The sequence below is a fragment of the Gamsiella multidivaricata genome, assembly GCF_025024155.1.
Source record: "Gamsiella multidivaricata strain RSA 2152 chromosome Unknown BC939scaffold_26, whole genome shotgun sequence".
NCBI lineage: Eukaryota > Fungi > Mortierellomycota > Mortierellomycetes > Mortierellales > Mortierellaceae > Gamsiella > Gamsiella multidivaricata.
Window position 1 is genome coordinate 289,714 of NW_026251734.1, and position 27,436 is coordinate 317,149.

At 50.0% G+C, this 27,436-nt stretch overlaps 10 protein-coding genes across 10 annotated transcripts; 5 read left to right on the top strand and 5 right to left on the bottom strand.

Annotated features, from left to right (window-relative positions):
• Window positions 1-134: 134 nt before the first annotated feature.
• BC939DRAFT_476420 (uncharacterized protein) lies at window positions 135-1,252 on the top strand (the record flags this gene model as incomplete). The annotated part of the gene is made up of 2 exons (XM_051558591.1): window positions 135-573; window positions 1,221-1,252. 2 exons carry the CDS (start codon window positions 135-137, stop codon window positions 1,250-1,252), a joined length of 471 nt encoding a protein of 156 aa, XP_051413125.1.
• A 332-nt stretch (window positions 1,253-1,584) lies between these two features.
• Window positions 1,585-3,864, top strand: BC939DRAFT_476421 (uncharacterized protein; the record flags this gene model as incomplete). Its single annotated transcript, XM_051558592.1, has 1 exon — window positions 1,585-3,864. The coding sequence occupies one exon, from the start codon at window positions 1,585-1,587 to the stop codon at window positions 3,862-3,864; it is 2,280 nt and encodes a 759-aa protein (XP_051413126.1).
• Window positions 3,865-4,003: 139 nt separating this feature from the next.
• BC939DRAFT_396248 (peptidase family M48-domain-containing protein) lies at window positions 4,004-5,181 on the bottom strand (the record flags this gene model as incomplete). The annotated part of the gene is made up of 5 exons (XM_051552278.1): window positions 4,004-4,291; window positions 4,413-4,605; window positions 4,742-4,826; window positions 4,950-5,040; window positions 5,146-5,181. 5 exons carry the CDS (start codon window positions 5,179-5,181, stop codon window positions 4,004-4,006), a joined length of 693 nt encoding a protein of 230 aa, XP_051413127.1.
• A 726-nt stretch (window positions 5,182-5,907) lies between these two features.
• Window positions 5,908-8,472, bottom strand: BC939DRAFT_449010 (uncharacterized protein). The gene has a single exon (XM_051555317.1). The coding sequence runs from the start codon at window positions 8,285-8,287 to the stop codon at window positions 5,972-5,974; it is 2,316 nt and encodes a 771-aa protein (XP_051413128.1). The 5' UTR covers window positions 8,288-8,472; the 3' UTR covers window positions 5,908-5,971.
• A 1,384-nt stretch (window positions 8,473-9,856) lies between these two features.
• Window positions 9,857-11,450, top strand: BC939DRAFT_132872 (uncharacterized protein). Its single transcript, XM_051550081.1, has 2 exons — window positions 9,857-10,559; window positions 11,193-11,450. Exons 1-2 carry the CDS (start codon window positions 10,008-10,010, stop codon window positions 11,295-11,297), a joined length of 657 nt encoding a protein of 218 aa, XP_051413129.1. The 5' UTR covers window positions 9,857-10,007; the 3' UTR covers window positions 11,298-11,450.
• On the top strand, window positions 11,451-13,086 carry BC939DRAFT_132873 (uncharacterized protein). Its single transcript, XM_051550082.1, has 2 exons — window positions 11,451-11,675; window positions 11,772-13,086. The coding sequence occupies exons 1-2, from the start codon at window positions 11,603-11,605 to the stop codon at window positions 12,821-12,823; spliced, it is 1,125 nt and encodes a 374-aa protein (XP_051413130.1). The 5' UTR covers window positions 11,451-11,602; the 3' UTR covers window positions 12,824-13,086.
• A 767-nt stretch (window positions 13,087-13,853) lies between these two features.
• On the bottom strand, window positions 13,854-14,144 carry BC939DRAFT_385856 (RlpA-like double-psi beta-barrel-protein domain-containing protein-containing protein; the record flags this gene model as incomplete). The annotated part of the gene is made up of 1 exon (XM_051551813.1): window positions 13,854-14,144. A coding segment is annotated over one exon (291 nt), but the record flags the coding sequence as incomplete, so codon positions are not given.
• A 5,419-nt stretch (window positions 14,145-19,563) lies between these two features.
• Window positions 19,564-20,645, top strand: BC939DRAFT_132914 (uncharacterized protein). Its single transcript, XM_051550083.1, has 3 exons — window positions 19,564-19,821; window positions 19,924-20,055; window positions 20,161-20,645. The coding sequence occupies exons 1-3, from the start codon at window positions 19,674-19,676 to the stop codon at window positions 20,559-20,561; spliced, it is 681 nt and encodes a 226-aa protein (XP_051413132.1). The 5' UTR covers window positions 19,564-19,673; the 3' UTR covers window positions 20,562-20,645.
• BC939DRAFT_449018 (yeats family-domain-containing protein) lies at window positions 20,646-21,828 on the bottom strand. The gene is made up of 4 exons (XM_051555318.1): window positions 21,691-21,828; window positions 21,404-21,593; window positions 21,090-21,292; window positions 20,646-20,999 (listed from the first exon to the last, which is right to left on the bottom strand). The coding sequence occupies exons 1-4, from the start codon at window positions 21,712-21,714 to the stop codon at window positions 20,784-20,786; spliced, it is 633 nt and encodes a 210-aa protein (XP_051413133.1). The 5' UTR covers window positions 21,715-21,828; the 3' UTR covers window positions 20,646-20,783.
• A 331-nt stretch (window positions 21,829-22,159) lies between these two features.
• BC939DRAFT_396238 (P-loop containing nucleoside triphosphate hydrolase protein) lies at window positions 22,160-25,637 on the bottom strand (the record flags this gene model as incomplete). Its single annotated transcript, XM_051552275.1, has 7 exons — window positions 22,160-22,815; window positions 22,910-23,055; window positions 23,227-23,865; window positions 23,965-24,301; window positions 24,400-25,156; window positions 25,238-25,336; window positions 25,428-25,637. 7 exons carry the CDS (start codon window positions 25,635-25,637, stop codon window positions 22,160-22,162), a joined length of 2,844 nt encoding a protein of 947 aa, XP_051413134.1.
• Between the last annotated feature and the right edge of the window lie 1,799 nt (window positions 25,638-27,436).

Sequence of the window (27,436 nt, forward strand, 5' to 3'; positions counted from 1 at the left end):
TTTCTCCATAGAAGAAAAGGGAGTAAAGTCTGCAGTCTACACTCTTCCAACTCCAGAAGGTGGAGACGCGGAAGTAATCTTACAGGACGCAGTACGGACGGTCGATTTGTCGCGAAACAGTGATCTGATCTGAAATGGCTGACGTGTATCGTGCACTGGCTAGTCTAGAGTATGGACTCAAAACCAATACTTTAACTGACGGAACTCAGGACAACAACGGGACCGTCGCTCCGCCTATTCGATCGACATTCGTTACGCCTTCGTCGCTGGAGCTCAATGATACAGAGTTTGCGAATGGACAGCCGAAAATGATCACTCTACATAGTTACGGTCGTGACACAGCGCGGCCCGAGCTATTCCAGCTATCCGTGGAATCATTGCACGAGCTCACGATCGAGAGCAAGGCGGCTATGCTACAAAAACGAGGCATGTGCAATGCGACATCGCCGTCAGAGAAGGACAAGGAAGATATCTTGTTTGTGAAGGCCGAGGCCAGCGTTGCTTTTTTGACGAGTGTGATTATTGTACCCTCGGGAGGACGGCGCCGTGATGCATTCAAGATTATATCTCCAGGTAATGTTCTCGCCGAGGAGTATCGGGTCTATTCCGAGTACATTGTCATACGTGCCATCTCAACTTTCAGCCCAGTTCATCAGACAAGCAGTTCAGGCCGAGAGGGGTTCGTCCATGTTCCGTAAGCAAGGGGGTCAAGGGACGAATGAAGACCATGCCCATCTTCATTCAACCAGACAGCTCTCTGTCAAGTCATCGAAAGGATCGCGTCGAACGAGTATGTGCCACGGTCGTTGACTTAATTGGTCGTCTCGGCTGTTCAGTGGGCTAGTACTTTGAATCTGGTGAAAGATAACGATAGCAATAGCACACGACGCGCCAACGTTAACAAGCTGGTTCATCATGAGCCAGGAGTGAATCTCATACATGGAATGCGTGCGCAGATGGCAGACAATATGCAGAACGTGTTGGACACGAGCGGGTATCTCACTCAGCTGATTCATTGCAACCTTGGAGAGGTCGAGAGCGAACGAAAGGCTTCTAGAAATGGCGGACATGGGCCACAAACTAGAAGAAAGGGCAAAGGATTGGGCAAAGGGCAAGAAGAGGAGGACACGATGATAAAGGACCTCAGAGCACACGAAGATGCGTCCGCGAAGAAGAGGAGAGGGCAGGACTAGCATCTACTAACTACAAGTCGCACAAAGATTCCGCCTGTTATGAAAATACCGGTGCCTGATGGCGAGTATAGGTTGCGACTGAGTGGATTGCGGATGTTAGGCGACATTGACAAACCGCGATTATGATACGTAGATAACTCGAGACTTTAGGATCCAACGCGTACACGCGTCAGCGCCAGGAGATATGGATCCGGGTCGAGTGGCATTAGTGATATCAAGCATTCACCTGTTTATTTCAATATTTGCAAAAAAATAAAAATAAAAATAAGCGCGTGACGTTACTATTCCTTAATTTTTAACCTACTTTGCCACCAACCTTCTCCGCACATTCTTTTTCTCTTTTACACACAAGCATCCTTCGCACCCTCCCCCTTCCCTGTATACATCCACCATGGTAGTAACACGAACCAGACGCCATACAACCCCAGCATCAGCTTCTCCTGCTGCACAACATACACGACCTAATCGACGAACGAGGACACGTGCCATCACTGCGGCCTCATCAAAGAAAAACAACAACAATAATAACGATGCACTGGAAGCGGACAAAGAGAATCATGACAACAGCAGAAGCACAACCACACATCCAATGCAGTCGGATGCGAAAGCCAATGCATCACTCAATAAGGATGCGCCGCTGACGACACGAGGTACAAGGATTATGCGCGATACGCGGCGAACCCCTGCTACGACAACGACAGCAAGCAATAACCCGACAGAAGACGAGGAGGTCGAAAGACCCCGCCGAGAGCGTGTTGAAGCTGTGGTCATTGTCGAACACCCTCGGAAACTCAGGTCATGGGAAACACTGGATAATAATACTCGTGCGCACACAGATGCGAAAATTCCCATAGATCTTCACGATGACTATGCGCTCAACTTCGAGACCAGTATGACAACGGATGCCTTTACAACCGATATGCTCAAGGATTCGTCGCCAAAGCTGCGGAAACACAACGAGGCGAATGTGGAGAGCGGGATTTCAGGCAAGAGCGACGATCACAATTCGATGTTGTTCTCTCGACTCTCGCTCTCTCCGCCTCCCCCATTACTCTTCGATAACGATGACGAGGAGGATTACTATGGCGAAGGAAACAGTCCGTGGAGGATGAACTTTGATTCCCGACAATCGAGCTCATGCATGAACGACCAGTCCCGGCGCAGAACTATTGATTTTACGCTTTTAGAGCTGGAACCGGACGAACAGCAGCACAAGGACCGTCTTGAGTCTTCTTCTTCAGCAGCACCAGCAACAGCAGCATTTTTGAGCTGGGATAAGGACGGGGCGATGGACGATTACGATGAGGATGATGATCCGTTCGGATTCTCAAAGGTCGAACGGAAGCTGCAGAGGACCAAGAGCATGCGGCCGAAACTATTGGCTATCAACGAGGTCAATGCCCGCAGCCCAGCTGTCTCTGCCTCCGCCATGGCCGTCGACACCACAACCAGCAGAATCAGCAGTCCAAGCACCAGCATCGACAGGAGCACGATTGATGAAAATGGACTTACCACTCGTGAGGCTGTTCTGGAGAGGGTTGCGAACAGGAGGAGAGGCGACGTCAAGGGCAAAGGGAAGATTGTGGAGCAGGATCCGCTTTCGAGTGATAGTCATGATGCGGACAGGAGCCGGAGTGAGGCCGCAGAATTTTCGGCAGAGGATATACAGAGAGCGGTCCAGCTGAGCAGGGGCTTGGATGTGGCCAATGGCGAAGGGTGTTCGAGTGGTTTAACAGCATCATCAACATCGCAGTCTGGTGCTCGTACGACGGCTACCGAAGGCGATAATACAATTCTGCAGGAAACAATCGCCACAGACCAGGACGACGAAGAAACTTTGACTAGGAGCACGAGGCGTATATCTCGGCTGTATGGAAAGGCGGCCGCCGTCGGTGTTCAGAATGCCCAAACCTTGGCGGACACGACTGCTTCGACCGCACACAGCAACGCACATACCCCAGTTCTTGATGACAATACCTACAGCCACGATATCGAGATGGAAGCTGTCACCGATATTACCTCTACACCACCAAGGAAGACTCGTTCAGACGACTCTACGAATTCGGACCTTTCAATTCTTTCGAGCGATTTCTCACCAATAATTCTTGATCGTACACCTACAAGGAAACCGGAAGCCGGAATGCCAATGTCGCTGGAATATCCGTCCACAGGTCCGGGCAAAGGACGCTCGCGGCCAAAGAAGAAGTACATGTTGACGGAACAACTTGAGGCGATGCTACCACGACGTAGGAGGAAGCTGAATATGATGAGCAAGAACAGGAACAACAATGTGGTGGATTTGGGCAGCAGTAGCGAGGAAGACGAGAATGACTCGGATGGATCAATTGGATCGGCTTCGGAGGACGAGAGAGAGTCTTTGACGCGGTTACGACGCGGACGTACAGCGACACATTCGGTGGACACGAGGCGTAGAGCAAGAACTTTGGGCAAGAAACGATCTGCGCCTGGTGAACTCTCTAAGCCAGTATCCAAGCGCGGCGGTGTCAAGGGTTCTGCATCTGTGAGCGACAAGGACAAGCGCAAGGACAAGGGCAAGGGCAAGGCAGAGGACAGGAGCGGCTGGTCTGCAGAACAATGGGCAGCGCAACAAGAGCGGATCAAATACTTTCAGCAGGTCGACGATTTTGATCTGGAGGTTGAGCCTATCTAGGCGCTTATGAAGTCACCATATGCTGCGATACTACTGTCTAACTCTATTAAAACTATATGTACTTATGTTCTTCAGTCATCTTGCGAATATGTAGTTCATTAAATTGTATGGTGGTCTAAGTTGTACTCGTTCTCATTGACTACCAGGATGCCAGCTTGGACTTGTTGAACATGTCCGCCCAGGAGTTGGTTGTTGCACAGTCCGACTTGTTGTACGTATCCAGAGCCTCCGGCATCCACGCCTCCATTTTGCGGACACGGTCCTTGCTCGCTGGATGGGTGTTCAAGAAAGCAAGCGAAGGTCCCCTCTCCTGTGAAGCCATGCGTTCCCACATATGAGTGCTCTCCCGGGGATCAAAGCATGCCTGTGCCATGAGCTGCAGTCCGATCTGATCTGCTTCTGTCTCGCACTTCCGACTGAATGGCAGCTATATCAAAGGGGTAATGTAGGGGTGAAAAAGTACGCATAGTGTTAGCGGATTGATAATACGACGATACAAATTGGTCTAGATCGAAAATCGGAAGCTGAGAGCGAGAGATTTCATTTACCATCATGCCGAGATCCATCATAATACGCTGTATTCCCCAGGACGGATCAAAGACGAGGGCAACAATGACTCCGATAAACATGGCAATCTTTGTGAAGCTCAGTTTTTCTGCCGAATGACGTGCCAGCTGATGCGCAATCTCGTGTCCCAGCACCGTCGCCAGCCCGTTCTCGTTCTCTGCGATTGGCAGAATCCTATTATTGCGTTACAAGTCGAAGCGAAAGCAACAAAGGATTTGAGTATTAATATTTGATGCCGCAGCGAGAAGAGAGAGAGGGGGGGGGGGGGGGTCATTTATCGAGAAAAAGGCGCCGAGACTTGACGACGTACCCTGTAAAGACAAAGACCTTTCCTCCTGGCAACACAAACGCGTTCTTTTCATCGCTCTGAATCACATGGAACTCCCAGTCAAGATCTAATCGCGGCGATGATGAATTCGAGGACGAACAGAGCAAGAGAAAAAAAAACCATCAGTCCAAGATAACTGTAAAAGAAAACGTATTTACTAGATTTACTAGTGTCGTAATCTGCGTCTTACTCTCCATTCCTGCAGCCTTGATGATCCTTGACGCGACGCGTTTTACAAATATCGTGTATGGATGATTCGGCGGCAAAATTTTGTTTCCGAACTACGACATTCCATATTCACAAAGAAAACGCCTGTTAGCAAGGTTCAAACCTTCTATGATGACGATTACGGAAACATCTCTTCAGTGCGATGCAGTGCAGTTTACCTGGTGCATGACTTGATTATACGCCTGTTTAGCCATCATCTCCTCCTGCTTCGGGGACACATCCATGAATCGACGTCGACCCGTCACAGGTACCCTATCAAACCAACAGCCAACATGCGATCAGCAGCCAGAACCTAAGTAGATCTCATCCGGACGCCATTGTCGGATCCGTGTCCCTCGAATCAAATCACACTTACGTCTCCAGATGGGTCAAATAATACCCTCCTCCTCCCACAACAATAACCCCACCTAGGACCTGATACCGCCTATCCTGCAAAATCGGCAGCCCGCTTCCTCTCGAGCTCGGCCCCTGTTGTCCGAACCGTTTATACTGCGGTCGAAGAATGAGCTTCTCAAGCGGATTCGCCACTGAAGAAGACGGTCGTGGCGGTTGAGGGATTAGATCTCCCCAAGAAGATGTCGGTGGTCTGTTGCGCAGCCCTGGTGGTGAGGCGTGAAGGCCGCGTGCCAGGAGGAATGAGGCCGGTGGTGGTGAGGTTGGTTGCAGCGACGTTGCTGAGAGGAACCCTGAACTGGGACGACAGAGCTGACTAGTCCTTTGTCGGGCGACTCTTGCAAGGAACGCGCTTGCTCTTGTTACTGTGGCTGTCATGCGTGGGTGAGTGAGTGAATCGAGAATGAGGAAATGGAGGAATAAAGGAATGGGGTGAACGTAAAAGGAAGCGGTCTTTTTAACCTTATGGTGACGCATTTATTCTCAGCTTTGTGCAGCCAAAAAAAAAAAAAAAAAAAAAAAAAAGTTACGAAAATACGAAAAAGAGGAACATAACAAACATGCAGTGTAATGCGAGGGCAAATGCACCGCTTATCCCATGCGACGCAACTGTTTCTGCACGTCCCTCCAAAGACGTTTGGCGTCCTTCTTGACTGCGTGTACCTCACGGACAACCTTGCCGCCCGTTGGCGTCGACGCAAACTCGCTTAGCTTCCGCTTCATCTTGCGTTTGACATTGCGCGCAAGCTCAGAGTCGAGCATCTGCTCTACCTTGGTCTCGACTTGCAGTACTATCTTGTCCGCCTTGCGCACGATTCTATCCACGCGCTCAGACGAATAGAACCTCTCCTCCACATCCGCAAGCATCTCCTCGGTTCTGTAGAGGATCCGGTCGGCCTTGCGAAGAACACTCTTTGCTGAAACCCTGTCGAAAGGTCGAAACTGACGCTTGCCATGAAATTGATCCATCAATTGCTGAACCCTCGACGATGCCTCTCTGGTTATCTTCTTGGCATTTCCTTGAGCCCGTATAAAGGCAACGCGCGCACGGTCCAACACATCGTCTTCAGTCCTGAGCATCAGATCTCTCCATTGCAGCAAAGTGTCGGCAGCCATGAGACCGAATTGCTTGGAGTACTTGAGGGCGACCTGAACTATGTCCTGGGCTTCAGAGATGGCGAATTGGATATTTCCCCAACCCAAGCTCATCATGGACGAGGAAAGGCTTGAACAATGGTCTGTGACTACATCCGCCATATGCCGCAACTGTCCCTTCCAGTATGCAACATAGTCGTCGTATTCGTCGTCACCGTCCATAGCCCCATTCTTATCTGCGAAGAATCCCCCGGATCCCGTTAGGCACTCGCGAGGTTTCGGCTTTCCATTGCCTCGATTGGTAAAGATCTCTGGCGGTGTGTCCAAGGCTCGCGTGCCATTAGCAAACCAGATATGCAGATAATAGGACTTGTCAGAGCAAAGCCAAGGGGACAGACCACTCCGAGTACGTCCCTGAAGCGAAGGGACATACACCGTACAATATCCACCCGGCACACAGGTGACCATGGGTTCTACAAATAGAAGTGTTTGCTGAGAAGGTGCCTCTTCAAGGCTCCAGGGCTTCTTGTCGTCCAAGACGCGGATGTGGAATCCTGGTGGTCGAGTCCAGCGTGTTTCCTGTTTGAAATGAGCTGTGTACACACGCAATTCAACAACTGCTAGTCGTGTATACCCCGAATACTGGATATCATAAACCTCAACGTGTGCAGGCCGGGCTGACCAGACATGATATTTGGCTGCAAGGAAGCCTGAGAGAAGTAGCACCAGAAAGAGACCAACACAGGTGGCTAGGACATTGAGATAAGCCCATGGTGTATTGCTCACAATAGTGTTGGATACAGCAGTGAGGTGCGCTGAGGGTTCTTGAGCGGGTCGCTCGAAAAGGGTCCTGGTAGCAGCTGGCGATTTGTTTTTGGGGCTGCCTGTGCTCTGATAGGTGGTTTTTGCAGCAGTTTTAGGTGATTCAGCATCTCGGGCTCTGGCGTCAAGTAACAAAAGACCACTGTCGCCGGCGGGTGGCAGGTCATCTTGCGTGCTGCATTCCTTTGCAGGGATGTCCTCTGAAAGGGCGTGTACAGGCACCAGCTCCACAGTACCGGACAATGGAGTCGATTCGTCGGCAGTGTCTTGATGGAATTCATTTTCAACCTGCTGCTCCTGCTGCGACTCGGTGTGCTCCTCTGTTGTAGCCTGCGTTCCAGGCTTATTCGGCGTAGGTTTGGATTGCAGGGCTCCTGATAAAGTCTCCATGCTCGAATCGACTGAGGCTAGGGTGTCATGCGCTAAGGATAGGTGCGATTTGTCCTGAGAGTCAGAAACCTTATCGGCTGCGGGCTCTTGGGCATCGTCCGCGCGTGGTACATGAGTCTCTATCGGCGGTGAGAGTACCATGGACGGGTAAATGAAGTGCATAGGGTCGTCGTGGTGGCTATGGTCCGAGTGGTACGAGAGTGAGCTCTGGGAGCGGCTCAAAGGATCAAGGTCTGATGGTTCGACCAGGAAGAAATCGTCCTGCATCTTGCTTTCCTGAAGTCGTCTGGAGGGCGAGTGCTGGTTCAAGTCTTGGGAGGAGAAAGAAGCGGGGGGGAGACCCATCCGTTCATGATCGACTTCGCCGTCGCTCTCGCCATCGCTGGCCAAAGCATGGGCCGAACGACCGGTATAACGGGAAGGCGAGGCGGGGACCGATAGCGACTGGGGGTGGTCCTCGTTATCTGAGGGGTGGGAGACGAGCTCGGAGTCTGATGAGGGATGGATGTCATCTGTATCAGACCCTCCATACATGTCCTCCGAGTCGGAGACGTCGCTTGAAAATGCTGTTGGAAGAGTATGCTCTTGATAGTGCTTCATGGCGATTGGACTGTAGCTCGCAAACTGTTCTTAAGAGGGTTAAGGAGGTGGTCAAGTCGAAATGTGGATGGACAAGGGAGAAGGAAGCAGTAAGTAAGTAGATAGAAATGAAATAGGGTCGGGAAGAGAGAGTGGTAGGGGTTTGTAGCCTCGTAGCTTTGGAAGGGGCGAGGTGGAGGTGGAGAGGAAGCAAGCCAAGACCCAGACCCAAGACCGGGGAGGGCTTAAAGTGCTTAGCATAATGGGTTGTGACTCTCTTCCAATAATGCGAATTGCGGGCTGCTGGGAAAAGAACCACGCTTCGAGGAAAAAGGAAAAAGCAAAAAAGAGGCGACCTGACGAGGGCTGCTCAGAAGCGACCAAGGACAAGGCGAAAAAGAGCGATTAAGGGCTCCTGACTCTGCTTCCCTTTGACCATGTTCAGGGATGCAATGTCCACCATTCGAAATGCGGATTCTCTCGTCAAAAGACCCTATGAGGATTCCTGTAGTGGAGCTGAGCTTTGCTGAGCTGTGTCCAGTTGACTGCTTGAGCACCGCATTTTTTATTTATTTTTCTTTGCTTCTTCCTGTAGTTGCATACGCCCTACGCTGAAGCTGAGACTGCAAGGAGGACTGATTCTCTTCTCCATAAGTTGGATGGAGTGAATGGTGATGGTGTGGGCGGATGTATATGGGAAGTGTGTTGTTTGCCATCGTTACCTGAAGGTTTTGAATGAGCTCTATGGCAAAAGAGAAACCTACGAAGCTTGAGCCAATACCATGAAGAGATATCTAATAGATATCTTGCACGTGACATAAGGCCTTGTAGGTCCTCATTGGATCACACCCAAAGAAGAGGAAACCCTGAAGGGCGCACGCGTGCACGCGTTCTGAAATTGTTTTCCCTAGACTGTGAGAAGCGTAGATCCTGCCTGCCTAGGAGTATGCACCCGTTCTGGCTCGCTGATTTAGCTCAGACATGTCTAACAGACAGCTGGATAGGTACTGGGCGCGCGGCCGCTTGTCATCTGGCCATAGGAATGACCATGAATGCGAAAAATTACAGTTTGGCGCCTGAAACATGTTTTCAGGGACAGACCTGCTCTGAGGGTCGTGCACATACCCCATGGATAAACGTGAAAACGAGAAGAGGGGCGAAGGAATGCAGCGTGAATGTGTCTCGGGCATTGGGCATACGGATATACATGGACGGGTCTTAGTCTATGCTGCCTTGGCATCTGAATATCTGAAGATGAATGCAGATGTAAGGTCACCATTGAGGGCTCTCCAGCGAATATTTCTCCGTAGGATGCTGTTGCTCTCGGCGTTGCTGTTGCCTTCAAAGTTGTCGATGCTGCTGTTTTGTCCGATGTGTCTGTACAGACTGCACTTGCGCCCCCTTCCCCCTCCACTCTGTTTTATTCCTTCTACCTTAAATACACCTCAGGCACACTCCGCCCAGCCTCTTCTTCGGCGAACTCTGTCCTTCTCCGACAACTTCTTCACTCTCACTTTCACCCCCACTCCTTCTCATTCCTCTCATTGCACCTCTCGCTTCTCATTCCTCACCTCATTCCTCACTCCTTATTCTTTACTTCTTATTCTTTGATTCTTACTCCTCACTTCCTATTCCTCACTTCTCATTCCTCTCGACCGTTTGTTTGTCTCTATATTTTCTATTATCATTTCTTACCTACCTCTCACCTCTCTCAGCTTAAATATACAAATTCATATCAACCATGCCCACCCTCGCCTTACAAGATCCACGGCCATCCTCTACAGCACTCTTTTCACCTCCCTCCAGCTCCTCATCTACGACTACATCAGCAGCAACTTCAAGTCTTATGTCCTCCATCCCTCCAACCACTACCCCATGTCCGATTCCAAGCTGCGCGCCCAGCACTCGCTCCTGTCCTCCCTGTGAATCCAGCTATGAGTGTCGCCTCAGTGTGATCCAATCTAGCTGTCAATGCCCTGTCGCCAGCTGTGTCAAAAAAGTCGACTTCGATACCGGCAATAGTGATGGATCCATTGGACCAGGCACCGGTGTTTCAAACGGGTCGTCAGGGGGCAGATCTATATTGGGACCTGTGCTCGGCAGTCTTACTGGGTTGATTATCATCCTTGTCATTGTGTTCTTCATCGCGAGGCGCAAGCGTCAGCAGCGGCGAGATGTGGACGGCAATAGACTGATTGACCAGGAGGGACAATTTTACAAGTTTGATGGATCTGTGGATGCGTTCGACGATACCAACAAGAAGATACACGAAAGTAACCAGGTCTGGCGCGGGGTAAGTTTGCTCTCCCTCTGATACTTTTCGTCCATTTTTTTTTTTTCAGTTTGACATGCAAAAAGATCTCTCGAATGCAGGTGAACATCGTTTGACACAGATGGTTCATCAAGGAGCGGGTAAAAAAGTCTCTTGTTCGTAGTAGATGGCTGGATATGTATTGAATGGGTTTTTATATGGTTCACTTGGTGTCTGTAATTTTGCAGTTTTGCTTCAACCACCCATAGACACTACATCATAACAGTCGTCATCCCTCCCTATTGCGATAAGTAAAGAGCAGGTGGCTCTCTCTCTCTCTCTTTGGCACTCTCCTTTTTCCTCTCCCCATCCCTTTTTCGCTCATGGCTGCCGGCAATGGAATGCATTATTGATTCGAGAGTGTCCGTTTTTTGTGATTTCTCGTATGTTTGTTTGGTGTGTTTTATGGATAAATGTTGTGGATCAGACAGGGCGAGGCGAGACAAAATATCTCCCGAAGGCGGGACCATGCGCTACTGTTTGCCTGCCGTCTCTGCACTTTGTACTCCCCCCCCATGCCACACATGTCCCCAATGACTGCTCTGTGCAAACCTACAAACTCAATTTATCATTGTCAACATACTCGCGTGGCCCTGTCCCCCCGTCCCTTGCCAGCATCGACAAGTTCTGAATCTGCTGCCTAGCAGGATAGCCACAAGTGACACTTTACTGTCCCTGAAATTGCCTCAACCTCCTGGGCACCCTACCTTTTCTTGGTGAATCAGTTTCATTTTAATTAATTTCCAATCCTTCCTGGACATCCCTAATCCACCACTTTACCACCTTTTAATACTCCACACGCGACTAGCCCCTGGTCATGGGCATTTCATCATTGCAGGGGCCATGCGCACCCTTTTCTCAACATTTCAGAGAATGGTCCCTGACATGGACATGAAATAGGTGCTATGCTTTTGGTTTGGTGTTCGTCTGTTACCTCCCTCTTCTTCAGCTCCCCTGTTCCCACTCATGATGGCTCTCGTACCATGGACTAATTAAATTTTCTCCTATGGCAGCTCCCTAGTGAAATGGAGGGCAAGAAGGATGTTATTAGGATCGCATATATTCCCAACGTACCAGAAATGGCACATCTTGGTGGAGGTAAGTCATCACAATGGAAATTAAACCTAAGGATGTAGCGCAAACATGAGTATCATTCTTACGTGCCTTTTCTTTGTGCTCATTTGCATTATCTAGTTCCCCAAGTGTCATTTGCTGATGAAAACTACGACAAGCATATTTCAATCGCATCTAGTATCTCGACTGGAGTCCTAGACGAGGCCGTCCTCATGGCCATCAACAAGAAGGCTACTCCAAAAATTATGCGTCTCAACAACATCAAGGCCAAGAACAGCGAGATGATCCAAAAATCCAACAACCTGTACTCTTCCAACTCTCTCAAGCGAACTCAGTCCCAGAGAAGAACCGCTGAGGCCAGGAGGCTTGAAACCGGAGCACAGGCGGAGGCAGGTAGAAAGGAAGAGGTCCCCGAGACATTTTTTACAGAGGGTCAGGCGTGCGAAGGTTACGACGCAAAAAATCGACAGAAGGAGCAACAACAGTATACACCAACAGTGATGGTAACGGCACCCTCGACGCGTTCCTCGGCTCAGTCCATGGCGTCCGGCAAACGTAAACCTAGGCCGCCAAACATGGTCTTGGAACCCCGCCCTCTTCACCCAAGCTATCATGTTAGTCCGACTTCATCATCGCCTGCACCCAAATCCGAATCTGGCCATGCGATGCCCACCATGATGTCCGAACCCATTCTGGCAAGAGGATCCTCGACGCCATCTACACCTGCGCCGACCGCACTGGTTTCGCTACTGGCATCATCCCCGTCCACGTCTTACGTCGCTTCACCTTCGTCCCCACCACCGCCACCAGCATCAGCCCCAGCATCAGCCCCAGTATCAGCCCCAGCAAGGCTCGTCCCGCCACCTAAGAGCTACACTCTCGATCGATCGGATCACCAAGCCGAGACCCTTGAAGGCAATGGTCAATTGGATCCATGGATCGCCAGTATCATGGCCCGGCACTTTGATTACATGGACAGCGAGTTTAGCGGGGATTATGGCAACGGTGGGAGGTACGCGACCGGCGGTCGACCATTGGCAGCAGTAAGGAACTCGACGTTCTCAACGTATTCGGATGCAAGATCGACAATGACGCGAGGGGATGGAGAGGAGATTATGATCTTTTGGGATGGCCATCGGGGCTCGAGGGCGTCTACTATGTATGGGAATTGAATGGAAGGCATTTGAACGAGAGATATCCACTGTACAGAAACCGACCTTTGGCACACAACACTACACGACGCTGGACGTTTGGAAGAATCCTCCTACGGCAGCTGAGGAAATCGTGGTAGATCGCGAGAAGTAGCGGTGAACAATATTTTAGCATTCGCACAATTTATGATACCCACTCCATCCAACTTGCATTTCGCCCTTCTACGCACTTTTTAAACAGCCAACCAGTAATAAAAAATAAAACATAAAAAAGACATTGTAACATCAACCAAGGAACCATGAGGTCGGCTTATCGTTGTGGTTTTTCAGAGTGGCTCGAATGAGCCCTCTCCTCCCCCGTGGGAAGAGGAGTAGCTGGGATCCGCCCGCTTGTAGGTTGCTCTACTTATTGTACTTATTGTTGTGTCCATGAAACATCATGGTTCTCCTTGCAGATATGATATTTTGCACTCCTGAACTGCTGTGCAAGACAATCCAGCACACCCCTCCTTAATTTCTTGGGTTTCTTGGAACAAAAAAGACGCGATCCCACGCGTGCTAGGGAGACAACTGTCGAATAGTTTTTTTTTTATATACACATAAACACGTATTTACAAGCATAGGCATCAATGGACAACGAGAACATATTGATTGAAGAGTTGCAAAAGATAACAAAGGCGCGGTCGCTTGCATTTCCAGAATGCAAGAAGCGACTTCACCATTGATTATATTATTTTGGTTTCTGCTGCTGTTTTGCGGAAGAGTGGAGGAGGATGGGAAGGATGGCTAATATTAGGTAGTGTGGTCTATATAAGTGACCAAGTCTAGGAAAATGTCGGATGAAGAAGAAATGAGTGAAATGCAAATGGATGATAAAATGAGGTCTAGTCTACATGGAAGGGACGGTAATAAAATGAAAAAGAGAACAATAGGCCGAGAAGGAAACGCTTGTGGAGTGAAACAAAAAGGGTATAGTAATAATAAAAAAAAAAAGAAACTAGCGGAGAGGAAACAAACGAGGTGGCCCTCTAATATTTAGCTCTCCTCAAATAAAGCTCCACCGGAGTTGCAGTTCACCCACACCGAGGCCAGCGAACTTCTTGAACGCAGCCTGGGACAGATCGAGGTCTCCGAACTTGCAGTACTGTCCTGGACACATATCCACGACCGTGACAACGGCCTGGACATCCGATCCCTTCAGCGTCAACAGGATCTTCTTGCCACAAAGAGCTTTACCCGTACCCATCTGGTCTTGGTTGACCGCGACGATCATATCTGATTGCGAGTACGAGTGACCGCACTGGCCAGTCGTATCAGAGTACCAGGTCGCACGTCCAGAGAACTGGGGCGAGGACGAAGGAGCAGTCGGCGAGGGCGAGGCAGTCGTCGTGGTCGTGGTCGTGGTCGAAGAGGTAGTTGTCGTAGTCGTCGTAGCGGTAGCAGTCGTGGTTGCGGTGGCAGTTGGTTTACCATTTCCATGCACGGGCGCCGTTACGGAGGAAGGGTTGACTGGGGGATCCGAGAGCGACCAAACAACATTCAGCAGGTTCTTGGGCGAGATGGCAGTCGATCCAATGGGCAGGGATGACTCTAGGTCCATAAGGTCCACGATCGTGTTGTTCGAGGTGGGATCAAAGATCATGTTCTCGAATGGCACATCAGGTGCGAGTTCGCTGAGTGCACCGATCGACAGATCGACGGAACCGTACTCGCAGTCATCGCAAACACCGACAATCTGGGCATAGGTCGACTGCTCGGTGTTTTCACGGTTCTGGATCTGGATCCATTCGCCGCAGGTTGAGTTCGAGGACTTGATATCTCCAAACTGAAGAGGATTTAAGAAGGCGATATTATCAGTGGAGGCGAAGGTGTTATTGTTGCATCCGGTATAGGTGTTGGTCGTGGTGTTGTAGTAGACAAGAGAGGAGATGGGGGTAGTGGGCGAGCTCGTCGAGGAAGGAGATGGTGTTGGTGATGAAGATGATGTGGTTGAGGATGGAGTTGTAGGTGAGGAGGTGTTGAAGAGGGTGAGGTTGAGCAGAGAAGCTGATCCGGTGTATTCGGTGCCCCAGACTGTGGCATTGGCTCCGTTGGTGGGTGGCGAGCTGCTGGGTGCGGAGAAGGCAGTGAAAAGGGCGCCGGTGATGATGGAGAGGGGGTTTGCGGCGATGCGAGGAATGGGCGCCATTGTGAAGAATGTGAAGGGGGTCGTTAGCACGGGAAAGAGAGAAGGGAGCGTAGGATTTCAGGCACAGCGGTGAGGAGAAAGGGAGAGGGAAAGTGGAGGATGGCTGCGCTTGGGGATCGTATTTATATGGGGACTAGAGGGAAGACCCTGGTTCCTGAAAACGATGTGAAAATCTAACGGCTGAAGAGGGGGTAGATGCACTACAGAGCAGTTTGATTGAGTGAGCAGAGCAGTTGAATAATAAATGCAATATATTTCATCTCCGTATCTGCATCTGTGCCCTCCGACTGCTCAATTCAATAAGCAGCTCCATTGCACGCGACATAGAATACTATACTTGTACAGTAAGCAGCATGTGCTGACTGAATTAACTCTATCAGGCTAGCCCAGGGAGAGAGGCATGTCTATCTGACCGCTGCGATTCGTTTTCCCATTCACTCCTTGCTGGACTTGAACCACAGATCGGAACTGAGCCTACATGTTCCTTTTTGGTCGGGGGAACGAGCGCCCTTAGATCGCTTTTACTCGACCCACTCGCTCGCCTGCTCACCCACCTCTTGTCCATGGGTGGCGCTCCTCTGCTCTAATCCATCTAAATACACGCACTCCCACTGTCCTTCCTGCCTTGCCTCTCAACCTGTGCTGCTCTCCAAATGGGAGACGCATCATGAAGGTACCAAAGTAGCAAAGATGAACATGAGTATCGAACCCAAAAGCAGGGGCAAATGGGATCCACTTTCTAATTGTCATTGCCGGCAGATAACAACAAATGACATGACCACTCGATAACAACGAAAGAGAGCGTGTGGGCGGTGTTCATATATCCGTCCGATCGATTGTAGTCTACTCTAGTGGATAATACACAGCACCGATCCGATTTATGAGAAGAAAAGAGTGATACCATCCATCTATCACAAGCAAACAAAAGCAAGGGCTCTCTTCCTTCGACCCTTCTTTGCATTCATTTATGTCTCTTTTTCGTCGCTAGTCATTAACCCTATTCCGCCCTGCCCCTTTTGCCCTTATGCTCAGTTCTACCCTTGTCTGTCGAGTGGGATCCCGATCCATTTCTTGGCCCATTGCTCTCAATTTTTGATTCAGTGTTGATTCTCCTCCCCCTCTCTCCCCCTCATTGAATCGCTGCGGCAGAATAGGCAACAGAGTATATTGCAGCCTACAGTATCCAATTTCGTACAGGCTATGCTTGGCCAAATCATTCAGTAAAATGAACACTTCTGCTTCAGAAAAATTAAAACTGACACATGGTGCATTTTCAGCCGATGGGGTATGTGTGCGTGTGTGAAGACAACCATGTGGGAAAGATGGCCAGGATCTGCATACCTCTCTTCCCGTCCATGTGTCAATCATTCAAGTGAAAAAAGACTCCCTTGCTCCATGCCAAGGGACCCACGTTCTCGTAATCACATTCACTATCCTATTGACATCAACATTCCTCAGAGAAGAGTAAGTCAACGCGGGATGGGGCGGGACAGGGCTCCCATTGTGACAACACTGACGCCAAGGCAAAGAAGGGCAGATCGGAAGTAGAAAATTGTTCGGACTGGGTCCGTTCGGCGCTGCGCTATGGGCATGCATGGGTGCAACTGTACACGCCTCCTGTCAAATACAGTTAATGCAGCAACGGCCTATCGATATATTTTTTTTTTTTTTTTTGCTGGGGATACATTAACTGGGGAGTCATCGTTCTTGTCTCCCAAGGCACGGAACGGTGCTCTTTATGCTCGTAAATTTCCCCTGCTTTCGACATTATATCGATGCAATTCACTATGAGCGGCTCCAGGGTGTATTCATGGAAATGGTGGATGTGATCAACCATGTGGGGCTCATCTTCCGAGTAGAGCCGTCCCTTCGTATGCGATGATATGGTAAACCCCCAAGGCCGCATAGAAGAGCTGCACTATACGCTACCATGATATGCCCTCCCTCAATCACTTAACGCGTATCTCGGCAAAAATCCGATTGTCGGTCCACTGCTATCTATTCCACCAACAAAGTTCCCAGATCAACTCCGACTGGAGTGACGGGGTCTGACTGACGTCAAAGCAAAGTACCTTAACCTTCGTGACGCTCGCGCCTCTTGTCCTCGCGTGCCTGAGATCTGGGGCGCTCAGTTCAGTCGGGGGAACTGACCTGGTTCCGCGCATATACATTGTATATTATCGAATGATGACGCAAAGTCAACAAGTACACGACGTCAAAGGAACCGGCCCTCCTATTGGCAAGCCCCAGAAGTACCGGCGCTGCAGGTTTTTTTCTAGGGTGGCCGTAGACTACTTGGATAGAATGTGCGGACATGGCGTCCGCAGCTACACCTTCCTCACGGTGCTAGACTAGATCATATTTCCTCAGGGTCCGATAGCACCAAGGCTCTAGTTTAGCATCCGTGCCTACTGGTCTATAGGTCAAATAGTGCGACAGTAAAAATTCCTTACAGACACGCCTGGGAAATACAAAGTGGTCGGTGCCCAGACCAACTCGAACAAATCAAACCACAATCAACAAACTTCTACCATCCCTGTCTGTGCGATTTGGTGCTGCTCTGTTTTGTTTTCCTTGCTTCATGTCGCACAGTCTATTGACACTCAGAAACGCACTGGGTGCGCTGAGCACTGTACTAGCGTATAGACAGTAGTAGAAAGATAGTATTCGCCAAAGGCAGTAGCAGATAGGTCCAAGGGCATATATAAAAAAAAAAGCCCGAGAACTGTGCCTAAGTAGTTGGCAGACAACAATAGCATGTGCCGTTTCCTTCCTATCTCCCCTTCCCTTTGTTGTTTTTTGTTTTGGGTCTTTCTGAACTGTACATGAAGGAGACTGAAAAAGGTGTCAGCCCATAGAGAGCGGGGCACTGTCAACCTTAGGTCGCTCAAGAGGTAGGACCCCAACACAGACATCGTTGCTATTCCCTGTTGCCACCAATTATATCTGTGCTATACTTTGCCACTGTGGTGACCGCAAATCCCACAGTTGCCAACCCTGCAAAATGGATAGCAAAAAAAAAAACCTGATCAGGAGTGACCTGGTCCCATAACCACTGTCTCCGTTTTCATGATTGCTTTCATCCTGGATTGTGTCGAACAGTCATCTCGACCGTATAAACTGGCCAGCGATTTTCCTTCCTCTGTCTTTTCTCCTCAACTCAGGTCCATGGGTCCAACCAGGGCTGGGCTGGCACGGTGATTCAGGAAGTAGACGGCCTACGGGAGCGTCTACGGATTAGGTGACCGTTCAGAAGTTCTGTACCGTAAATAAAGTTTACGGAGCAATACAGGACGACAGACGCGCTTGGAGAAGTCAATTCACCCGACAGTGTGTACTTTCTGCGTGGTACGGTCTGGCTGGACGGTTATCAGATCCCTGAATCTGTCTTCGGGCAGGTTTGGGGGGGGGGGGGGCCTCTGAGTCCTTTTTTTTTTCTTAATTATACTCAGAATAAAAAACACCAGCTATCTGAAAAAGAAAAAGGAACAGGCGAATGTCCTTCCGCACTGCGATCGAGTTCGCCATGAGCTACGCTCCATGGCCGCCATGAAAGCAACGGAGGGTGATCACTTTCGTACATCCATCAAAGTCGGCGTCTTCTACAGACGCGTGTCACTCAAACTGCGTCCAATATCAGGAACAAGAAACAATTGGTGGCAAAACCATATTTGACCAATCTGAACAGCTCACTCACCCCTTCCTTTTTTTTATCATCGGTAGAGTGCTTCCGGGATATGGTGGTTCCGCTTTGAAGGAGTATCCATCTATTCAAATATTTATCCTTCATAGCCCGGATAAGGACCACAATACTGAACAGGAAATGGTAAACGCCGCACCACGGGGCCACTGTCGCTTTCCCTAGGCCTACAACTTTAAAGAGTCGTAGCTCTAGACCTGCCACTTGACACGAAGCAGTACGTACAGAGTGGAGGAGTGCGTAAACACGAAATCAAAGGTACGCGCTCTTGAGAGATTATCGAAAAACTGTTCTTGTTACTTCTATGCACACCGCAACAGGCTGGACCTTATGTAGTGCCTAGGTTGATTGAGAAAAGAAAGGAAATAGTCTTTATAAGAATGCTCGCTCCTTTTGCTATGTAGTTTTTGAAACGTTTGAGCAACACGCACTTGGTTGGTTGCACCGACAACCCTAAATGTTTCTCCCAAACAATCAGCCACTCATGGCACTCTTTTTTTTTTTTTTTACGCGCACAGAGCTGACCACACGCTTACTTTCTGAACCTTCGCCCATACTACACCCCGCACCCATGGCCATGGCAACACCTAACAAGACATTCGACGCACTGACGGAGGAGCTGATCGAGGTCCTCGCCTCTTACCTCGAGCCTCTGGACATGGTTCATCTTGGAGCCACATGCAAACGCCTTCATACGCTCATCAACCGGCAGGAGGTCTGGGAACAGTACGTTTTTTTTTGTCCGTTGCTGGCTATCAGCCATAGCACATACAATATGTTCAATGGATTATTATATTTGATTATTTCAATAACATCTATCGTAATTGTACCGACAACACTGCAATTGCAGCAAGGCAGTCGATGATTTTGGAGACAGGTTCACTATCACCTCAATTCTCGACTCTGCAGGACTAGACTTGGGCGAGCAGAACAAACCTGAGCCATCAGACTGGCGCGAATACTATAAGGAGAGACACCTGGCTATGGCAAAAATGAACAACGACGGGGACGCCCAGATCGCAAAGTCAGAAAAGGACTATGAGGAGGCGCAGGAACTTTTGAGGGGGTTCCAGACATCCGGAGAGATCGACTCGTTGAGCAAAGCAGCACAGTTGATGGTTGGCATTCTGGGTAAGTACAGAGGCGCCTACGCTTAAAACGAATGGTGCCTGAACACACAGCTTTGTATTCGATTGCTCACCCTTCGTATGATCTTCTATCGCCTCGTTGTAGATAATTTCCCGGGACATGCTGGATGCTATCATTTGCTTGGATTCGCATTATATGTCCTAAACGAGCTCGAGGACGCCCTTTCGCTGCTTGAGATCGGAAGCATGGTGGATCCAAATTACGAACCTATCAGTGGTAAGGCTCATACTGCTGCTCTGCAAGCGCCTCTTTGCCCTTCTGTTGCTCTCGAACCAAGCATTGTCTAATACGTTCCTCGGCTGCTCGACATACTTTTGTTAGAATTGACACGCGAGATCCAAGGACTGCTCGATGGATACGGCTCAACAATGACGGACGGTGCACCTTTACTGGACTCTGCCAAGGAGCTGTCTGCATCCTTGAAGGCTGCCTTGACAGACATTTTCAATACCTTTGACAAGGATCACGACGACGCTCTGTCACCCTCAGAGCTATCAGATTTTGTGTACAAGACCAACGGAAGTCGACCACCAGCTGCCTTCTTGACACAGATGGGCATTCAATTTGGAAAGAATGCCAAGGGCTACTTGACCCTGGAGGGCTTTTTCAATTTCTTCCTCGAGCAGACGTTAGAGGACCCAATTGAGACGCGTCGGGACCTGGAAAAGCATGGATGGGATGGCGACAGATTGGTCCGCGTTGACATTGCCAGGAACGCTTAATAACACGAAGCTGCGGATCATTTCCAACCACCAAGTAGAGCATAGGAAGGATCATTGAAACCACCATAAAAATGTAGAAAACATGTGTATAACAGCTGTTATTCTCGGTCTTTTTTTATTTTGTTTTATTTTACATGGACAGTTGTGTATCCCATATGCTAGATCCTTTGCTGCAGAGCATGCTTCATGATGGGATGACCGCAGGATATGGCTTTAGTATGATCATTTTGCAGACAATTCTGCTTCGAGCCGCTTACACCGCTCCCGATGCTTTGCGATCTCCTGTGCTGTGGTTTTGATAGCCTTGTCAATGCGTTCAATTTCCTCCTGCTCAGCCTGTAAACTGAATTGATGATGGGGCGTCTTTTTCAGTGGGATGTTGGATGTCGAGTTATCCTGTAGGATGTTGTAGAAACTATCAACCGGCTCATTGAACACCTAATACGATCAATTGTAAAGCGTTAGTTCTCTCTTGCTCTCCATACCGCGATAAAGTCCACTGCAGTGATCCTGTATCAAAACACATACGATCTCGTCATATGCGTAGCTGGTGACAGGTTTCTGTTTCGGCCATGGATTCCCTGGACCATCCTCTTCATATGGGTGCAGCTTCAGGCGATGGTAGAGTGTGAGCGGTTTTTCTCCACTCGCTTGTACAAAATGGATTTTGATGATAATATCGAATTCGCCCCATCCTGTCTCTGTTACTTCGAATGGTGGTTTCTCAATCACTATAACGAATAAAGAAGAAAAAAAATCAGTGCTGTTGCTTGGGTTGCTGGTAGCCATCCCAGAGATAAGGCACTCCTGTCGCTTCAGCAAAAAAAAAAAAAAAAGCGTACCTCTGTTGGGGTTATCGTATGTGTCGTGAAGTTTGAAGGCAACCTTGCGGACAAAATAGGAGATGTCCTCATTGTTGATTCCTCGCACAGAGATGGTCCAGCGATGAGTATGGTCCGAGTCGCCGACCTTCTTCCCGTTCAGCGGTGTGGCCGAATTGCCGTAGATAATGGGTCTCGAGATCGCGATCCCCTGCCGAATGGAACAACGAATTGATCAGTAACAGAATCCAGACTCCTGGCACCGTTTGTCTTTCTATGCGAACGGCACCTTGCTTCTAGCATAGTACCTTCATGCGCTTTAGAGAAGTCATGTTGTCGAGTGTCGCCCAGCTGTCGTCAAGGTGTCCGTGTTGGTTGTTGCAAGCTGTTCTGGGGGCACAGCAAGGAAAGGGAGGAAGCTGTCCAATCGCGTGGCTTGCTGCGAGTTTTCCAACGACTATTGCCCAATTAAAGCTGGTCTGATCGCTATCCTTCAGGAGGCCAGTGCCTCTCGTCGTCTCTACTGGGAGAGTCCTGGCGCCTTTAGTCATTTGCCCACAGCATCGAGTCCTCTTGATCTTCTATCGAGTCTCGAGCGAGGTGTCTCAAGACTGGTCGCTGATACCGGCGCCCAAAAAGACGCCCACCTTCGCTCTCTGGCCGGTCTTTAAAAAGAATCGTCTTTATCATCATAAACAGAATGCGTTTCATTTTATTTTACTGGTGTATGGGATTCTATTGTACATCTTTCTGCGCGTCGACCGCGGAGTTCCCTCGCTACTTCCTGCCCTTGCCTTTACCCTTGCCGCCTCCTGAGGACTTGTTTTTCTTGGCAGATCCTCCGCTTCCCTGTTGATCAAACACATGCTGAATCGCCTGCTGATCCGGTTCGCTCACCACCAACGGCTCCTCCAGCCCGGCAGGCCCACCCGGTCCATCGTAAATTTCCTCTGTATGCTGCTGCAACTCATGGTGTTGTGCAACATGCTCCTCCACATGGCTATAGTCTGCCGCACGACCTTTGCCCTTGCCCTTGCCCTTGCCCTTGTCCTTGCCCTCCGCCGACTCGGACGATGAAAACTCTGGAGCGTCGCGGCTTTTCTCCTCAGCCTGCAACTGCCTCTGTGCCTCCTCGAACTTTCTCATCGCTTCAGCCTGCTCCTGTCCCAGTCGTTTTGCCGCCTCTGCCTCCTCCGCTGCAGCGGCTGCCTCCATGTCCTTCGCAAAATCATCGCTGTTGAACATCTTCTGAACCTGGCGGTAATGCTCCAGTTCTTGGGCTGAAACAGAGGGAACCAACTCCGCGAGCGCCTGGTCGAAATCCTCTTCGGTCACCTGCACCAGGATCTCATCTGGCTGGGCCAAGTGATCGAGATAGTACTGAGAAGTGATAGGGAGTGGGAGTGTAGATGTCTCGTCGCTATTGATGGCAACTATACAATAGATCCCAAATGGATTATGTTAGTCCAATGCATCTCCAAAGTTTAGTATGGATCGAAAAGAAATGGTTCAACAACTGCAGCATACCAACACGCTTCTCGATGCCATCAGCGGTACGGGACATAGCCTTGAGCATGGCATCAGAGCACAGGGCATAGAAATCTGCACCCGTGTAGTTGAAAGGGCATTTCTCGGCTACGTTTGTCAAGTCCAATGAAGGGTGGAGACGGAACCTACAAGAAAGAAAACCTCCGAGTTAGCGGTCGAAACTCTCGCTAAAAAGAACTGCGTGCAATGCATTTCAAATACATTGAGACGCAACATACTTGCGGGTCAGCGCCTGGATAATACGCAGCTGCTCCTCGTGCTTCGTGCTGACGCTCAAATACAACAGCTTATCAAACCGTCCAGGACGCAACAATGCAGGGTCCAGCAGATCCGGTCGGTTCGTGGCTCCAATCACAAAGACATCTCCAGAGCCCTCACCTCCGTTCATTCCGTCCAGCTCAGCCAAGAGCTGCGAAACGATACGGTCCATCACTCCGCCAGAATCGCCCTTTTCGCCACGCTTCGGCGCCACAGAATCCAACTCATCGAAAAAGATGACACAGGGCTTTGCATCGCGCGCGCGCTGGAACACCCGACGCACGTTCGCCTCAGACTCTCCGATATACATGTTCAGGAGTTCGGGTCCCTTGACAGAGAAGAAGTTAAGCGAGCAAGATGTCGCCACAGCCTTTGCGAGCAGGGTCTTTCCTGTGCCTGGAGGTCCATAAAGCAAAATACCTGAGCGCTTTTTGAGTCCGCTGGCAAACAATTCCGGATGCTCGAGCGGCAGCTGAATGGTGTCCAGGATGTCGTTCTTAACAGAGGCCAGGCCTCCGACATCGTCCCATGTGACATTAGGGATCTTGGGCGCTCCAATTGAATCCGAATAGGAGGCACGAGCCTTATTCAGGGCCGTGTCAAAGTCGGCAGCAGTGACCGCCACACCTGCATGCACGAGACTCTGTGCTGGCACATTACCCTTGTTCCATTCCTCACTAGATATTCATTCAGAGAACATTAAACATGATCGTCAGCTAAAATGAGCCTTTCCGAGTTTGCGAAAATCAATAAAACAACAAGCGATGAATATTTACATGGACTTTTCAACACGGTCAATAGCGACCAAGCCGGCACGTCCAGTCAAGTCGACCAGATCCTTGGCAACAAGCGCTGCAGTCTGAGTCGCCAGCGAGTTTAGAGAGACGTCTGGTCCCAAGGGCGTGGCCACAGTCAAGTTCTTCAGGATGGCGAGACGCTGTGCTTCGTTGGGAGCATCTACTCCAATCTCATGCAGGAAGCATCCCAAGACAGACGTGGGCACCTTGTCGATATCGCCTGTAGTAGCGATCACAGTCACTGGATGACCCATCGTCTTGAAAGCATCGCCCAGTTGCGTAAAGCAATCCTTGAGAACAGTTGATAAGATGGGTTCTATTTGACAAAAGCGCGGTGTGAAGCGTTGTGAGATCCCAAGCGAACAAACACCTTCAACAACATCCCAAACACATCTCTTTCCAAAGCACACGTACCTTGACCAGTCTCCAGGGCGACGCTTTTCCTCGCCAAGGCGTCGATATGGCGGAGGAGCAGAATACAGGGCCCACAGGCCACGGCCTTGTCAAACCTGGCCCGGACAGCGACCTCGGTCTTTGCGTCAGTGTCACTGGCAATGTCAAAGCAGTTGACCTCCATGAGATGGATCCCTGCGAGATCAGCGACCCAGTCGACAATCGTCTTCTTTCCAATGCCCCTGGCTCCATGCAGCAATACCGTACAATTCAACCCGAGCTTGGACGAAAACGGGTGCAATCCTGAAGATACAAGCTGATGGAGCTGAGGGAAAGCCTGAGGTGCTGAGGGATCATCCAATGCTGGAATAGCAGGACTGTAGCCATGACGCTTCAGTTTGGGCGGGACTCTAGAGTGCTCCAATCCCGATTGAATCATCTTTGTGACCGAAGGGTCGACGAGCTGTGTGTGCTTATTGGGTTTGCCGGAATCCTCAAGATGTGTCAACTTGAAATAAATCGTCGTCTTTATATCCGAGGGGCTCAGGGACAGACGGATGTCGATATTAGAAACATCTGCAGAATTCAATTGCTTAGGAGCTAACTTGGCAGCCTCCTCGTCAATCTCAACCCCGATGACATCTCCCTCACACACGACTCGCTCGTATTCCTCGAACCACTCCTTGAGCGCCTCCAAGCATGCTGTCTGCAGCGCCTTGTCAACTGTTGGCGACGATGCAACGCGAGCGACAGTGACCGCCTTGGCAACAACGGGCTCCTCTTGTTTAAGATGTGCTGCATCGATGGTAAGACAAGAAGGTGTGCCAAGATTGAAATGAAGTCCTGCAGGCAAGTATACTCGTGGCAATCCTTTCATGGCGTCTGTCGAGGGGAATGTCAACCCATAGATCCTGCAAAAGCGGGAAGTCGACTTTGGCTCTTTGACGGATACATGTACCTATGATACGAATTTGACCGTGAGCGTAAGTTGCAGCGCCCTAGAATGCCTCACGAGATGTCATATCGTTCCTGATTAGAACGATGCTTACCCAGTCGCCGCTGAAGACACGTAACTTGCCCAGCTGTGCCACATCGACAAAGATTCTTGCCTCTGGATCATCTTCAGGTGCGGGCTGGGGCGACAATTTGTGGGATGGATAATGGCTTTTCTGGACCCATGGCGAAAAGTCGATAGAGGTCTTCTTGACTGGCCGCTCCTTTCCTTCAACAGATGCCTCCTGACTAGATAAGGATCGCATGCGCCGGCTATGTCCATTAGTGTCTCTGTGGATCTTACGGCCGTCGATCTCGTCGCCAGAATCGTCCATGACATCCGAAAACGTATTGTTGTCCTCCTCTTCCTCATCATCGTCATCATCCTCCAAATCGGCCACAGAGAAGTGAAGGTCCTTGAATGCACTCTTGGGTCCCGTGTGATGATGGCCCTTGACTAAGAAGCGTGAGGCGATAAAGTCGCCGTCAAAGTCAAACGGATCTGCCTCGTCTTCAAAGATGTTGAGGTGACTGTTGGGGATCGCTGACTCGAAAAAATCAACAGCTGTGGGTTGATCGAGATTCTCTCCTGCCATATCCGTGAAAATGATACTGGTCTCTTCCTCCATGATGCCCTGCAAGACGGAGTTGCACATGAGAACCTTGATGGGCAATTGCTCGCCGTTGGGACCTTGGATGTAGTAGACTTGCTCATATCGAATGATTACGGGTTCGCCTCCTTGCGGCAAAAAGTGACTTGAGATCAAGCTGGGGTCTATGTAGCAATGAGAGGCCTGTTTAGTTTATTATTGTCAACCATACTGTATTCAGTTGATAAGAAGATAAAGAACAGATACATACCTGAAGATATGATCTCGTATGCATCCGTAGTCGTTGCAGCCAGAATGATCTCGTCCAGCACAACCAGATCTGTCCTCTGAATGGTGATCTGAACCTGGCTCTCAAAGCTTGTAGACGGCATATGTACCCTGGCAAAGTCGGATGTGATGAAGCATTCATTTTCTGCTGTCTAATAGGTTAATATCCAATGAATACACCGTGGTGTTAGATTAGCCAGGAACAAAAAATGAGAGAGTATGGCAGAGTGCAAAAAAAAAAAGTGGATCAGAGAACTTGCCTCGGGAATATGTCCATCGATCGAGGAGGTGAGGAGGACGGCTCGGGCGACGATGGCATTGAGTAACGGCTTGGCGCTGTGTTCGGAAGCCGTGTGCATCTGAAAGCTGTCCTTGAAGACGACGATCGCGACCGGAACCGAGCCTGATTTGTTACAATAAGAGGAGAGGAATGAGTAAATCAAGGTTTGCCGGGTCACACATACACGCCCTGGCACGGGTGAAGACATGAAGGTGGGGTGGGAGAACTCCCCGCCGGGGATTGCGGGGAACCTCACGAGATGATCGCACGTTGACTTTTGTGAAAAAAAGACCTTCCACGGCAGTATATACGCATATCAGACCCAGGATCGTTGGGACCTAAAGCGCTGCATTCGTACCTTGAGTATCTGTCGAGGCATTGACATTGGTCCCACGGAGTTGGTTCCAGACGGGCCTTGTCACCTGGATGGTGTTGTTGAGTCGGTAGAGGACATCCGCATCCGCGTCCCTGTTAATAGATTCTTCAGGACGGATCGACAGCTTTGCCTGGACACGAGCATCAGTCTGGCTCCTGCTGTTCAAGGTGGTGGTGGCGACTGGCGACATGTGGTTGAAAGCGATGTCCTGAACTGAGGAGGGCGAGGTCGGTGAGTATTGTGGATAGCCGGACAGGGGACAGCCACACACAGGAAAGGGATGTGGGTAGGAAGGGAGTGGGAGAGGGGTGGAGGGGGTGATGGAAGGAAAGAAGGATGGGGAGTGATGAGGAAGTAGCGGGAAGTAGTCGCCCACAGTGGACTTCACATGAAAGGGGACAGTCTCCTTCCGGAGGGGACTGTCCCCCGCACCGATCGGCCTCAATTGCACCTCCCCCACACCTCCACACGCACTCACACCCTTTCGTTTCCCACAGCGGAAAGACCCTTTCTCGAACGCGGTTCTCCTCA